The sequence below is a fragment of the Netta rufina genome, assembly GCF_964035555.1.
Source record: "Netta rufina genome assembly, chromosome: 6".
Taxonomy (NCBI): Eukaryota; Metazoa; Chordata; class Aves; order Anseriformes; family Anatidae; genus Netta; species Netta rufina.
In genome coordinates, this window is record NC_140129.1 from 32684281 (window position 1) to 32700344 (window position 16064).

At 39.2% G+C, this 16064-nt stretch overlaps 2 protein-coding genes across 2 annotated transcripts; one reads left to right on the forward strand and one right to left on the reverse strand.

Moving 5' to 3' along the window:
* The first annotated feature begins 312 nt into the window (after nt 1–312).
* Nucleotides 313–3700, forward strand: FAIM (Fas apoptotic inhibitory molecule). The gene is made up of 4 exons (XM_084289612.1): nt 313–438; nt 716–944; nt 2291–2340; nt 3220–3700. The coding sequence occupies exons 1-4, from the start codon at nt 328–330 to the stop codon at nt 3367–3369; spliced, it is 540 nt and encodes a 179-aa protein (XP_084145738.1). The 5' UTR covers nt 313–327; the 3' UTR covers nt 3370–3700.
* A 1664-nt stretch (nt 3701–5364) lies between these two features.
* PARP9 (poly(ADP-ribose) polymerase family member 9) lies at nt 5365–16062 on the reverse strand. Its single transcript, XM_084288774.1, has 10 exons — nt 15802–16062; nt 15587–15624; nt 13750–14573; nt 12802–13029; nt 12504–12719; nt 11766–11841; nt 9516–9890; nt 8603–8751; nt 7350–7524; nt 5365–6128 (listed from the first exon to the last, which is right to left on the reverse strand). The coding sequence occupies exons 1-10, from the start codon at nt 15888–15890 to the stop codon at nt 5839–5841; spliced, it is 2460 nt and encodes an 819-aa protein (XP_084144900.1). The 5' UTR covers nt 15891–16062; the 3' UTR covers nt 5365–5838.
* Nucleotides 16063–16064: the final 2 nt, after the last annotated feature.

Here is a 16064-nt window from a genome sequence, read left to right on the forward strand (position 1 = left end):
ATAATTGTCAAGGAACATCTGAGCTCTGAGTACAACTTTTTAGCTATGCTGTCACCTGAAATGGATGTTTTAGAGGTTAGACGGATATATGTCTTTGTACGGCGTTTGTCAAAGTGAGTTTATTTACCAGTTTTTTGTGATATTTTTGTAAAACATGAAATTGTAAGTAATTGTGTAAGCTTCGTCTTTCAAGTCTCATTTCACAGCTGTAAAAGGCGACTTGCCTGAAGCAGTGAAGCTTTGAACTGTAGTCATCAGAACTCTTTCAGTGACAACTAACTTACTTTGTTGTGTTTCCGTAGGTCTCGGTACAGCCACTTGGAGAAGATGACAGACCTGGTGGCTGTTTGGGAAGTAGCTCTAAGCGATGGTGTCCATAAGATTGAATTCGAACACGGGACCACTTCAGGAAAACGTGTTGTCTATGTTGATGGCAAGGTGAGCTTGCTCTGTGCTCAAAATTCGCTGAGATACAGATCATCTAAGTGCACTTCCATTCAAAAGCCATCAGAACAAACAAAAAAGACTAATACATGCAAGTGAGGTATATTCAGTTGGCTAACTTTGCCTAATTTAATGAACTACATCATTTCAGTTAGTGTTAGGGTGTGAGTACTGAGCTATTTCCTCAGTTCTGGTTCGTTTTGTGTTAATACTAAAACATGTTTCCAGGTTTGTCCATGAATACCCATGGTCTTTATTTTCTTTTCCCCAGGAGGAAATACGAAAAGAATGGATGTTTAAATTAGTGGGTAAAGAAACATTTACTGTCGGAGTAGCCAAAACCAAAGCTACTATTAACATTGATGCAGTCAGTGGTTTTGCATATGAATATACTTTGGAGATCAACGGAAAAAGCCTCAAGAAATATATGGAGAACAGGTCAAAAACAACAAATACTTGGGTACTGAGCTTGGGTGGTACAGACTATAGGATTGTTCTAGGTAAGTAAATACTGAATAACTTCATGTTGCTGCCTTCCAATAAACTTGTGTGCACTAAATAACTGAAAATTAAGAGAACGCATAGTTCAGTGGCTAACACTATTGGAGAGAAAAATCCTGGGTGGTCTGGAACTTCAGAATTAGATGCCAATGACAGTCAAAAATAGCAGTCTCGTTAGGTCTGTGGGAGCCTGCTGTTAGTTTTCTGTTCTGCAGCACCGTTGTTAACTAGGTAACCAGTAAACAACGCTTTCCTTTCAGAAACCATAAGCCAAAGTCAAGGAGTCTTTAACTGAAGGAGTATGAAGGTGTTACCCTTCATTTTTTGATACATTAATTGGCTTGATATTTTCTGCAGCACTTTTTAAATGCAAATTCAATCTAGAATTTCCAGATAATGCTTTTTCACTTTCTCAGCAGCAGGGCAGTACATCTGTTTTCCTCCACCCCCCCTTTCCAAAATACATTATAAGAAGATGGGTGGGAGGGAATCCACTGAGGAATTTGTCCATGGCATCTATCAGGAGAACTTCCTCTTGGGTATTGCTGTATGGTTAAACCTGGATACAAGACATACTGGGCTCTGATTTCTTCCTAAGCCTAAGGACAGAATGAACTGCCCCAAGGTGACGATGTTGACGGGGAGAAAGGCAGTTTTAATGACAGAGATAACCTGGTCTCCTCAAAGACATTTTAATTTCCCTGTACTTACTTAAAAGGCAAGTAATATTCAACTCTCTGTTGACGGTCTGTGGACAACAGCGTCAGTAATGTAATTTAGGAGGTTCCAGAGCAACGTAATTTAGGAGGTTCTGCTGGGAAAAGTAAAAATGTACTGTTTCAAATGAAAATAAGAATCATATTTAAGGTGATACTTCAGTTTTCAAAGGAATTTGAATTTTCTTAAGAATACAAACAGTACAAATAGATGTTAAATAATGCTGCTTTTGAATTAAGCCTATCTGAAAAAAAATGTTAGCTTCATCGAATAAGCAGTACTCAAATAATTAACACAAATGGCTTCATTTTTGTTTTCAAATTTTTCTGTTAAAGAATGTCAGAACATTGCTTACAATATTGAGAGCAACGCAGTGTTAACCGCCAGGGCTAGAGAAAGGTAAAAATGTGTATTCACAGCAAAAATAGTTTGCCCATTGATGGCAGAGCCTCCCATCTTTCTGATGTTAGAACAAACTTGTAGCTCAGGTACTGCGGTTAATTAGGAACTTTTCTGGGGAATTAAAAGTAACGTACAGTAAATTTTAAAAATTCTCAGATCTCCCTGTCTGCGGGGGGAGGAGGGAGAGTCTTGTTCTTTTTACTTTTTGTTCTTCTTTCCTTCACAGAAAAGGACACAATGGACGTGTGGTGCAACGGTAAAAAAATGGAAACAGTGGTACGTGATCATTCCCAAAGGCTTTTCCTAGGCTATGGCTGTATGACCAAAGCTGACCAAAATCAGCCACAGCACGTATCTGTAACGGGCTAGCTAAGCCCCAGCGAGGAGCACGGTACTTCAGCAGGGAGTATGAGCATACGTTGAGATAGACAGTGTGCTATTGCCTGTCCTGAACTTCCTTTGCTGTATTTTATAACCAAGAACATTTTATATCCTGACTTAACTGTTAATATACCAAAAGTCTAGCCGTATAAGGATAAACAATGCTTTACGCTTTTTAGACAAATCTTCTGGGCCAGTTGTCCAAGGTTTTTAGGGAGAACACGTAGAGGGGAGTGGGAGGGACTCAAGTTTGTCACAGACTCTAGAACCACCTCATCCAGACCCGCTCATGTTAGCGGTGACTGGGAGCTGAACACCCGTATTCTTTTATGGGTGCTGATTTTGGTCGATCTAGAGATGGTCCCTAACACTTTGGGCTTAGGTAATTTTGTTGGAACAAATAAAATCTTCTTGCCACACCAGCATTAATGTGTAGAGCAGATGAGCTGTTAAAAGGCTTCACATATTTGGTGCCTTTATTTTCTGATGGTTCTGTGCAGACTTCCCCATCCTCGAAGGATGTGCTTTCTCACCAGAGCTCACAAACTCAAACGTTGCCATTTCTGCTTACGTGAAATCTTGATTGTCATTTTCACAAACCTTTAACTGGCAAAGCTGCATCTGCGATTCTGCAGTGTTCTTCAGCAACCACCCACGGCTACTCTAATTACAGGAGCTACAAGTGGTCATGACCTTGGTAACAGTCTGATGCACTGAGCTTTTATTCTTACCGAAATACCACGTCTGTTTTTATTCTTGTCTCCTTTCTCCCAGGGTGAATTTGTAGAAGATGGGACTGAAACTCACTTCAGTGTTGGTGACCACAGCTGTTACATTAAGGCTGTCAGTAGTGGAAAACGAAAGGAAGGAATTATTCATACTCTTATTGTGGATGACAGAGAAATCCCAGAGGCTTTGGAGTAGCCTCTGCTTAACCGCTGGCTGTAGGACTAAGATCAGGAATTTCCAATTACTGTGGTAATTATTTGAATAAGAGGCATTTGGATAATGCCCTCGCTAATATGCTTTACTTTTTGATTAGCCCTGAAGTGGTCAGGCAGTTGGACTTGCTGATCGTTGTAGGTCCCTTCCAACTGAACTGTTCTGTGCGTAGTACTTGGCACACCTAGTTGGTGCTGGGTTTAGTTTCTAGGTTCTGTACCTGAAATTAATCTTTTTGAGGACCAGAGGAACACAACTGTATACAAGCTCTTACATTACCATTTTAAAAAAAAAGCTATATAGAGAAAACATGTGACACTAAGTGCAGAGAAGGCAGGTACAGTTATGCAAATATACATACTAGGAAAAAAAACCTTGCTATAATAAATTGCTATAATAAAAAGCAAGCTTAATATTCAATAAGATGCAATCCTTTAAACACGTGTATTTGGAGGGAGAAAGCACATACTGAGCATCAGAATGAGCTGTTAAAGTTCTCTCAGTAATTACTTTTTTTCCTATTAAACTGACTTCCAGTGTTTTTCAGATGCTGTTAGAAAAATAGTTACATAAATCAATAAAAAGGTTATTAAAGGTTGGTACCAGTTCTTGCGTAACTGTATTCAAGTTGTATTGTGCTATGAAAACTTGTTTATCTAGAGCAAGAGGAAAGATGATACATTATGAAAAAAAAAAAAAACTAGTTTTTTTTTGAAAACTGATGCTTGTTAGAAATTTTTGCAGTAGTTCAGAAGCTCTGGGCTGAGCTTCTCGAAAAACAAAACAAAACACACCACCACCACCAACAACAAAAAAAAAAAACAAAAAACAAAAAACACAAAAACACAATAGCAAGTTTTCTCCCATGAAACATTTTAAAACTGAAACCTCTTGAAGGAAGCTGAAATAAGAGTCTATTGTGCGCTGTCTAATCTGAAATCTAGAGCGCTCTATTTTTCTGGAAGTAAGGTGTGACTAAGGAAACATAAGGAACATGTCTCCAATTGCAGCAGCCTTAAGAGTTCAGAACTAGGTTTTTAGAACTTATTTTGTTTGGGGCTTTTCACCTGTTCCTAGCATTGGAAATATTACCTTGGGAATTCCAGGTACAGATGGGAAATCATTAAACAAAGCATTTGAAAATAATTGTTAAACACTGATTACATTTGTATTTTAGGGTTCAAGCCTGCTCAGTTAGCACAGTGCTTCACAGGCAGATGAAACACTTTTTGTATGATAATTTCACTGTTGTTTCTTTTTTTTGTTTTGTTTTGTGTTTTTTTTTTTTTTTTTTTTAATAGTTTTGTGCAAGCCCTTCTCCCCAGGTAATTACAGTTTTTAACCACAGGTAACTCCTCAGTCTAAAAGCAGACCTGACATTGACAGCTGAGCTCTTATTTATGTATTGCATCACTGTTACAACCTGTTAAAATGTTCAATTGTGGATGTAAATGGTGGTTCTAAATGCTTTGGATTGTACAACCCTGCTAGTAGCTTTACTTTTGGATAATGGATTTGTCTGATATCAGGATGGTTTAAAACAATTTCAGGCTTTACTGCAGAAGGTTTTAGAGTACCTGAGAGCTGGACAAAATCCTTTTCTAAATTGAAATGAGTCTCATAGTTCTTAGGTTTTACCACTTACTGTCTTCAGGTCACTGCAGCAGCAGTATGGACATGGCTAGCTACAATGTTGACGCTGTAATCTCTAAAAAGATATCGGTAAAGGCAGATTATTAAAGAACAATTCTAACTGTAACTTGAACCAGTTCTCTACTTTCATTGTAGCCTTGCAAAGAGATTGAATGCCACTGAGAAATCTGTACCATAAGGAAAAAAATATATTAGCTGATAGTATCGTTCATAATTTTTATTTTGAATACAAGAATCTACAATGATTGGAATTTCTTAACCAAAACTGTAATAGCAACTACTGTTAGAAATCCTGAAGCGTTGCTTCATGTTTGTCGTGTGTATTTAACAGCACAGCCCTAGGTGGAAAACAGCATTCACCTGATACATTGTCCATTTCAGTCAAAAGAAGATTTAAGAATCAAATCAACCTCAGTGTTTTGGATTTCACTATTACATGAAATATCTTAGATTAATAAAGTATAGTAGAAAAAAAGACAACTTATACAAACATGTCATGTGTAGTCACGTGCTAAGAATATTAAGATAAATGTTGAACTATTTTATGATGCTTTCCATTCTATTTTCATACACAGATGAACTCAGATTGTTCTGATCTCCTTAAGGTACCAGCTTACTTGTCCTCATAGATAGTTCAGAGCTGTCAAGAGGTTCTTTGGTCACAAGGCATTACTAGGTAGGGCACCCTCTTGAGGTCTTAAGTACCAAACTTTGTTCTAAGGGGGACTTCACCATAGCTAGCATTCTGCCTAATGCTTACTCAGGATGCTGCTGGTTTCTGCAGGGGTCCACGTGCCTCTACTTCACTTGGGAGCAAGTCAACAAGTAATGTGGAAGGGCCTGAACACTGTTGCAAATGACAAAGATGCCAGGATTGTTTTCATCATCTACTAAGCTGTCATACATCTTAGTGGCATCTCCCTCCACTGCTGGTGGGATAATGTAAGACTGCCTGCCTCCAGTGTATAAGCCTGTTAACACATCAGCCTCAAACACATACATTTTTGAGTCTTTTTCCCAATCCCCTCCATCCTCAATTAGGCTTTTTGGGTTCCTTTTAAAGTAAATGCCAGCTCCGTACCTTTGATCTGGAAAAGAAAAATATTTTGAGAAAAAGGTCATTAACAATAGGTTCTTTTGGGGCGGTAGTGCTAAAAGACTGCTTTTTTATTCAGTATTGCATTTAATGTTTTTGCTCAGTATGTCAGCCTCTTGGAAGTAAATTTATGTTAAGTGACTTTTGAGGCTAGCGCTGAATTCCCATTGAAATTACAAGCAATGACAGCTGGTGGCCATTCTGATTTACTATTACTCCAGTGATGACTATTCTGATTTAACTGGTAAGCCGGTAATAGAAACATGAAGGGATAATGTATTTGTATCAAAACTTATGTCACCATGTAGTGGGATTCAGATATGCACCAAAGAAGGTAAGACTTTAATAATGTAAGCTGCAAAAAAGCTTTGGGATTTATACGGGGAGTACTGCATAAAAACGCTACTATGTTGTGGAAAAATGCAGAGAAATAAATGAGACCTTCATATTTATTACTTCGAAACTGTGACTATGTGCTATTTTTTTTGCATAGACTGGGAGAAGCAAATACACATTTATTTAGTTAGTTTATTGCCTGAAATCCCAGTTCTGCGTTTGACAAGCAACATATCACATGCTACTGCCCTCCATCTATTGCAGGGCGAGGCACTAAAAGCTTACTCTTTCTGTTTCTGAAGTCATCTTGAACACCGTCTATTAGACCATTTCATACAAACGGTGGCAACGAGCTTTCTGTTTGAGTGTTTTTACCTACTTTCTTCCTAAGTGTCCCCTGCTCTAGTTTGCCTGGTACTCCACTCAGTCACTGCTTCCTCCAATCGCACCTGCCTTGGGCAGGGCATCAGACCAGGCCTTCACCAGTACCTCCCAGCCTCAATTCTGTGATACTTTTGAACGTGTTTTAAAGCATCGAGCTGATAACTGTCTGTTTGCAGCAAGTCAACGTGGACTTGGACCTTTACAGAGTGATACAACAAAACAAAACTTGGACATGGTGTTACATGTAAATTAACAATTCTGTCAGCAGCGGCTGGGCTAGACAAGAATCCAGGTTTATCCTCCCAGAGCTTTACTGACTACAGTACCAGGAAGGGAAAACACTAAAATCTTGGCTATGTGTATAAAAAAAATAATCTCGTAAAACCCTGGTAAGAAGCACTTCTTGTGTAAGACAGCGCCATTCTTTCTGATTTCAATCCAAGTTCAACAGTAAGCCACTGTTCATTTTGATCAAAGGTACAAGTTACATTACCTGTTGGTGGCGAATACATTCTATGAAATCCTGTCTGGCATATCAAGGTACAGAACTCCGCAGGAACGCGTTGGTACAGCTTGTGGGATACGTTGGAGGAACCTCCTTTTTCTTCTATATTTTTTTTCATTTGTTGGAAGGCAGCAGACAGGAGAGGATTACGGATTTTTTCAATCTGTAACATAAGTCTAGCGTAAGCAAACAGAGCGGTATCCATGACATGCACAAGAGCTCTTGTTCAGGCTACGTTCTTCAATGTAAGAACTTTAGATTTAAGTTACATGCACTGACCACATAGGAGCCATGCTGTTATCCAATGCCTCTCACTGAAATCAGCAGGAACGTATCTTACTGTACCGATTTCCTGCAGTTACATTGTGCTGAGCAGACTGAGTATCAACCATACGTGAGAATAAGCTTTGTGGGTGCTTACAGCCTAATCTTGTAGGCAACTGGAAGTGTCCTGGCAGACACAGAGAACCTCAGCTCTCAGTGATCAGAACTTTACAGCTAATGTAAATTGGACTCTCAGGGAAATAGTTCCATTGATAAGACAGCCTTTATGTTAGCTCGTGTCTTGAATGCACAGCTGCATGCATGCAGCATGAGGAGCATCACAAAGAACTCCAGGCAGCTTGCTATGATTTCAATGCTGATACTTTCCCCATGTGAAAGGCAGTTAGGCTTGTGGCAGTCTGCTTTCCAGTTACCTGCTGTTATCATTAGACAACTCTTCACAAATTCACGTATTTCCCTGTGTTGCACAACCTCATGCTCCTTCCATGAAGTAAAGCAGTGATAACCAAGCAAGATCCCAACTTCAGCAAACTACTCACTGAATCATAACTCTGACAAGTTCAATTGCTGATTTTGGAGGTCAAGATCACAGGAAGAAAACAGAGATACTGCATTAAGGTGTCCTGGAATACTATACTTATGTAACATTCCAATCTCATATTTCTCTACAGTCCTTTTGAGGAACATCTGGAGCATGAAAGATGAGACAGAACATACAGAACAGCTAAAAGGACTTCTCAAAACTTAACCACACCTTTTTTCAGTGATTATTTGCAGTATGTTCAAAGTATTTTTTTATAGGGAATAAAACAACATCTATCTTAAGGATTAGGACAAGCTGATCTTAATTTTAAAGGCAATATATTGAAATAGTTCAAGTTTTTAAAGCACATATTAAACAAGTTACTTCAAATATATCAGTTGAGATTTAATTTTGCCATGAATACCCTCTTTACCTTATGAATGTGAAGCCCAGCCTTTTCAAATTGTTTCTGTCTGTCCCTAAACTCCTGAAGGTGTGATTCTACCTGTGAAATCTGGAAGCATTTAGCAGCATTTGTCTTGTGAAGGGGTCCTTCTGAAAGCTGATCTGCTTTTGGTTGGCCTGGAAACAAATAAGGAAGTAAAATTTGTATATATCGTAATATCTGAAGCAAAGAAAAGGAAGAAGGATCCAATGCATTATTTTGGTAGTTTAGTTAAGAACAAAGAATGTTGGATAGTCTCCAAAGTAATGCCAGAGGCTAATATCGAGAGGAAATTATATATATATTCATATTACTGCTGTGTTTATTAGGAAAAAAAGAAACAGAAAAAGAGAATCAAAATAAAATAATGTATCTTTTCCATTACATCTCTCTACAGCCAAACTTTCATACAGTGGTGTCTCTATTAAATTACTATACAAACACAAGGAACAATGGATCACGCTGTAGCATTTTGTAATTCCACTAATTCTGTCGACTGTTAATGGAAGTCAAGGATGCAGCCCAGTGGTACAACTGTAGCTAGCAAAGAGCTCAGCAAAAAGTACGTGTTAATTAAGTGTGAATTTTGTAAGTCTCCCGTGGTCAGGCTTTAAAGTTAAGCTGTTCTGAAGGAAGCCAGCCTGACGGCTGGCTGTGCAGCAATGGTCAGCCCCTGGATAAACGGTGCCCTGCTGGGAACACTGCCAAGCAAGTGACTGAAGGCAGTAAGCTAACAAATGGTCTTTCAAGGGCTTGTACGATAGCAGTACAGAAATACCAGTAATTAAAGCAATGCTCAGTCTATGTGTGCACTGAATGCACATCTCAGCAATACCCAGGTGCTTCATACTTTACCCTATTTATGTGCTTATTTACTTAATCATTAATTTACTTTACGCACCTATTAGCTGCAGTAGCTCCTCTTGTTTGGCTGTAGTCTTATCTTGCACACGAAGCAGCAATTTCTCAGCTGTAAGCACTGCATCAATGACAGCATCAGGGGGGCCGTGAAATTCCAGGCTTGCCTTCCCACCTCTCACTTTTTCTAATACACGTACACCAGAATGCTGCTCTCGAGATAGTTCTGCAAGCTCCTTTTTACCAAGGCTAAAGATGAAGTTGTTTTCAATACAAGCACAGCGACTCTCCTGAGCTTGTATTATGCGTTGGACCCACGATTCTGCTGCTTTCAGTGCAATGTGTGTGCTCCCCTTAAGTTCGATAGCCGGTTTGTTATTGGGAGTCTTCTTCATGCTTTGACTGTCTGACTCTATACCTGGAACACAAATTGTTTATGTAAGTGCATTGGAAGACTGAGGAACTTTCAAATACTTTTACACATTCCCATATATAATCCAAGACACTCAGTGCAAAAAACATTCTACTACTCTGATACATCCCAAAAAAAAGATTAGATACCAGAGGTTCTACTGGAAGAAAAAAAAAAAAAAAAAAGTAGATTTGTTGTGTCTTCCTCTAAAGGATTTCCAGTAAGTTTAGCACTGGCTGTCATTTTTCGTTGTCTGCACATTTTCTAAGGGCGCATCTAGTTTCGTTCCTATCAATGTCAAAATGGCAAATCTTGTAAGTGAAACGGCCGAGTAATGTCAAAAGTAACAAAGGCAACATATCCTTCTGAAATTTTGCTCTGGAAAACACAGTTACCTGGTACGTTTTAGATTTTTTTTCTAAGCAGGAAGTAAATCAGTGCCATTATATATTTTATTCATGCATATCCTACATGGTTACGTTGCAAGTGACAGTATGATTTCAAACTTTTCAAACTTTTCCTACAGTGGGTATAATCACTTTAGTTATTATTCAAGGCTTCTCTGCATAGGCTTGGCACATTGGTGACTTGTACCCTGAACATATATAACTATTTCCAAGCCTAGGGGAACAACCCCACTCCCCTGAACTGAAAATATAGCCATAAGCTCCATCATGTGTAATCCTCAACTCCCCTGCCTTCCCAGCAAGGTCCCAGCCAAAAGTTAAACTACGATGGAACCCAGTAGCAAGAACACAAAGGACGAGCTTCTTGGCACTAAATCTTATCACATTTGCTTAATGCGATGAAGGTGTGAAACGCAGTCATACGTGCAGCCTAAAATGTAGTCAACAAGGGCCAGCCTAAATTTTATTGCATTTCTTTTTAAATTTAGCCAGAAGTAAATATCTGGGAAAAAAAAATCTGGAAAAAAATCTATAGAAACAAACGGTTTCCAATGCTAAAACCCCAAAAGAAGGAGACTGGTAAAAAGGCATAGAAAACCTTCCATTTAGAGCTGTCTTAGCAATACCATTTTGGCTATGTTTGCTCTCAAAATAACTAAAAAAAAATGAGTATGTGTAACAAACAGATCCCAAGCAAATCCATGAAACGCAGTCAGACTCAGCAGACCTGACAATCACTACTTTGAGGTATCCACATCAGATACTTTCACATCCTCTACATGAATCCCTGCAAACACGGAGGGGAGACACTGAATTGAGCCTGCCCACAGGTATCTGAAAGCATCTGTCAGAGCAGGAAGGAGCGGCAGTCATCGCTTAGAGATGCAGCTTGAGGAGCAGGCTGATGGAAGCAATCTACAAATTTGTGTCTAGCTTGGTAAATTAATTTGAAACAATCCTCCTTCAATTTTTATGATACGCACTGGTTCCTGGCATGGTGGAAATTGTGATGAAAAATGACTACTTTGAAGAAAATATGTAACTATCACAGATAGGTTCTTCAAATTTAAGGAAACTTCAAATCTAAGGAAACATCATTTTGGACATAATTATCTCCCATCTTGAATCTAACTTCAGAAGACAAAACACTGCAGTTTGAGGAGTTTACAAAGGAACTACAAGTGCCAAGTTTAGTCACCTAATAATAGTAAAAAGCAGACTAAATTATTAATCTAGTAAGTCTTCACATAACTTTTACAAAATACAGTTTCAGAGTAAATGTAACCTTCTCCCTTGATCATTACATCCCTTTTAGTGTTTACCAAACACTAGAACTATCAACATGCAAAGTTCTCCTGCATTTTTGCCTTTGCCCATGACACATACACAAAGTGAAGTTTAAAGAAATGTGATTTCAGATCCTCAAACCAGGACCACTCATTCTCTCACAACACCCCTTCTGTTCATGACTTACTTGGATGACTGCTTCCATAGTTATACTGCTTTTCTTGCTCTTTTCTTTCTACCGAATTAAGTTTTCTCTGAAAAGCCTTGAAAGAGAAAAGTTTAGGAGCAGTTTGTAAGCTCTGTTATCGAACATGCAATTAGTCTCTTCAAAACTCTGTTTGGTAAGCAGTTTACAGTTCTAATTACGCAACAAATTCTGATAGCATGTTAACAGTTCGTATTTATCAGCTTTTGCCAAAATTTTATTCCTGGCTATCAAATGCATTTCTGCTCTTCTAAGTCTCCTAAGGTAAGACACCTTACACATTGAATGGCACCTTTCCCAATACCTTGTGGCTGTGGTACATGTGAAATTCAGCAGATGAAGGTGTCCACTACTTGCAATTTAATGTTGACGAATCTTTACTAAGTTTTAAAACTATCTCCCTACCTTTACCCCAAAGCTCCTCTTCCTGATCTCACTTGGAAAGCCCCAGAAGCACTGCTCTGCTAGGCAGTGGATTTGGCATCTGGTAAATTGCTATCAGATCACAGGGTGAAGACTTTTGGATTAGTGAAGAAAAAAATAAATATTTGTAAAGATTAATACCTGTTGATGAACGACAAATAGTTTGATAGGGAATCTGCCACTCACCAATACTGTAAGTAGTATGGAATTCAAATTATTTTAACTTGTAGTCATCTATTGAAGTATTTTTTACAGTTGTTTTGGGGTCACCTTACTGGCAGTTAACAAATTTATTACCTGATAGGAAGCACTGTCATCTGGGCAAAGGACAAACTGCACATCTAACATATCGGGGAATTTCCTGGCAAAATTTGAAACCTCTTCAATCATGATCTCCGCCACTGTTTCCTCCGGTAGCATTACTGACCAAATCCCCTTTGCCGGAAAAAAAACTGAGGGGGATTTCAGATTCTGAATGTAATACAAGCATTTGGTAACTGCTTCTTTCAATTGCTGCAGGAAAAAGAAGTGTTTTAGTCCTCGCATCACTCAACATGAAAATCTTCAATTAAAACCCAGTTTAACTGATCATCACCTCACACAGTAACACCATGTGTCTGTATTGTTGCCACACAATGTGCAGTACATGCTGGCAGGGTAGGTTATACCCTTTTGTTATTATGAGCTCCTTGTAAGAAGAAGAATGCCTAAGCTGAGACAGAATTTCCTCTTGAAGAGCTGGACCCGCTTTGTGCATCATTGGCGATGAAACTGGAGAGTAAAACATGCCATCTGAAGACACGGAGCTAACAATGGCTACAGTCTGCAAGAAAAGAGTTCAAAGTTTCAGTATACCTTGAGTTTTATACTTGCAAGTTTTGCTACAACAGTGAGCATTCTTTCCAGGCACAGTTCCTTTAAGAAATCCCAGCTGCAGCAGATCAGCTTTTTGATAGTTTCTCTCACTACTGCTAAGCACAGTGCTGGAATACATCAAAGTATACACCTACTAGTGGCAGTAAAGGTATATATTTTTATTTAGAAGTTTTAATGATTTTAATCATGTAATTGATCAATTAATCATTTAATGATGCACCATTGAAAGGTAAGGTTCACACCAACTGTTTAAGTTATTTTCAGCTGACAGCTATGACAACATAAATTATAGGAAAAAAAAGACAAGGCAAAGCGTAGACTTCTAGAGAATGCATGATAAAATGTGAACTCCTATGATACTACAATAGAAAAAGAAAACATATGGATATATTATTATTTATTACTTATTATATTATCATCCAATATTTAGCTACTTACTATTATCCTACAGTAGCATGTATACAAAAAAAAAAAAAAAAAAGAAGCTTTCTAACCCATTTAAAAATCTAGCTCCTTGCAGATATAGCTTATTTATCTTTCATAAATTTTCATCAAGATGAGATGGCAATTTCGTGGACCAGTAAAACGTGTTCTGTACTCTTGGCCCCCAAAGCCCGTAGGGACTCAGAGGCAACCCCACATTCAATATATTGCAGGATGGACTTACCTCTTGCTCTTCAATGTGTCCTTTTAAGATACGCAAGCGACAGTTTCCAACTATGACAGGTACAAGATCACTTGGCGAAGCTGGAGCAGTTTCCTGAAGCGAATTGCTATCGCCCAGAAACTTTTCGCAGGCCTTTTTCATTTCTGCTACTGTTTCGTCACAAATGTTCACCAGACGGACTTCCTTGAGACTTCCTGGTGGGTTACTCTCAAAAAATCCCTTTATAGCCATTACAATCACTTGAGCACACAAATTGAGTGGGAAGCCAAAAATACCTGAACTCACTGCTGGGATAGCCACAGAGTTTATACCATTTTCTGGAGCATTAGCGTATTTCAGGACATTCACAATAGCTTCCTCAAGCAGGACACAACATTCTGCCTTTTGAGACATGCACCACCTTGGGCCAACTGCATGAATAATTTTCTTACATGAAAGCTTCCCTCCACCTGTCACTGCTATTTTGCCAGTTGCGAGTTTTCCGTATTTATTAATATAAATACTGCTTTCCTCTTTTATTTCTGGCCCTCCAGCACTTGAAAGAGCAAGAGCAAGGCCTCCTTCATGTGCTAGGTATTGATTGGCTGCATTCACCAAAGCATCGGCTTTGTGTTTTGTAAGATCATCTTTACAAACTGATATTTGAATTCCCTGCTTTAGTATTGTTCTGTACACTTCAGCAGTGGATTTTACACTTCCAAAGGTGAACGTACAAGCAAACTTTTTGTCAATGAGATTACTTAGACACTGCTCTCTTTTCTTAAGAACTTCATAAGCATCTTTGTTGATTGGGATCATCAAGCTGTCCTTGTCCATTCTTGGCTCTAGGATACAGAATAATATAAAGTGAAATCCAAGAAACCTCTGAAAAAAACTTTTATATATATACACACACACATATATATAATATATATAATATATACACATATATATAATGTGTGTGTTTGTTTTAGAGCTCTGAATTTCATCTTAGTCTCACTGCTTACTAATATTTTTGTTATAGTCTGATCTTTTCTCTTCCTTTTTCAGAGGCTGAGTAAGCACAACTAAGCAAAGAAATCAATGCATTTACCACTAAGACTCCAGTTGAAAAAGCAAATGAGAAAAGCCTTGCCATAATCAAGGCTTCAAAACGCCTGCACAAGCAGAAAACACTTCTCCCCTCTGAGCTTGTTTTGGAGGCTGGCCCTTCTCTGCCATCTTCAGGGTGTTCGTGGCATTTTGTTACTGATTTCCAATAATGTCCAAGGGTCTGTACAGCACCTCAGGCCCTTGCAGAGTCTGACCCACAGCCACGCTGCCAGAGGAAGGCTTGTCAGCCCATTCATTCTGTCATCAAGCGGTCTGCTCTTACATCCTGAGAGCGAGTTCTTTCTTTGGAAGGAGCTTAGGAATTCAGAAGGGCTTTTAAAACCACTTTTTTTTAGGAAACAAATTAATGTAACAGAGTAGGTAAGTGTTTGTGTTGTTCCTAGGGCTATATAGTCTCCTGATTGCAGGTGTCAACAGAACTACGTGCAGTAGCAATTTTAATTAATGTAAATCAATTTGTATGAGTTTAATTAAACTTTCATTGGAGTATGCTACTTATAAAAAGAGTCTAACAGCATGCACACCAATTCATCAAGGCACTTCTGAGCTCTGCTTGATAAAAGAGATGCAAGCAAATCCTGCTGAAGTAACGAACAGTAACGTTGACTCACGGCTACGACCTACTTATATGTTTAGGGTTGTTTTTAGCTGTCCCATGCCAAAGTTTTCCAGCTTGCTGGTTGTAGCTGCACTTGCAAACAAAATGCAGGAATTTGCTTTCCAGACAGCGAAACGCAAGGCTTACCTGAGCTCCGAGAGTCTTCTGGGGTCAGCGACTGATGACTTTATCGGGAAAACAGGAAAGAGAAAACAACACATTACTATTGAATGCGCGGGGTTCTTGCAGAAACGGTTCTGTTTCAAGCCAAACCAGCACCCCCAGCTTTATAAAAAATATGTAGGAAGCCTCCTAACACCTAAAACGCCACTCAGAGAGGAACTTACAAGGGATGAACTTACAACGAGCGGCCCGCTGCAGCTGAAGCATCCACACCTTCGCCTAGCACAAACCGAGAGAAGTGGGTGATGAAAGGCCAACTCCAGCTCATCCCGAGCCCAGAGGACAGCGGCACTCGCCCAGCACTCACTTGGTGACCCCGCCAGGGAAGCTCTCCTCAGGCTCTCGGTGCTGGAAATGGGGCCGGGGCTGCCGCCGGCCGCCCTTTAGACCTGGGACGGGAGAAGGCAGCCAGGAGGCGGCTGCTGCCCCAAGCTTTTACCTC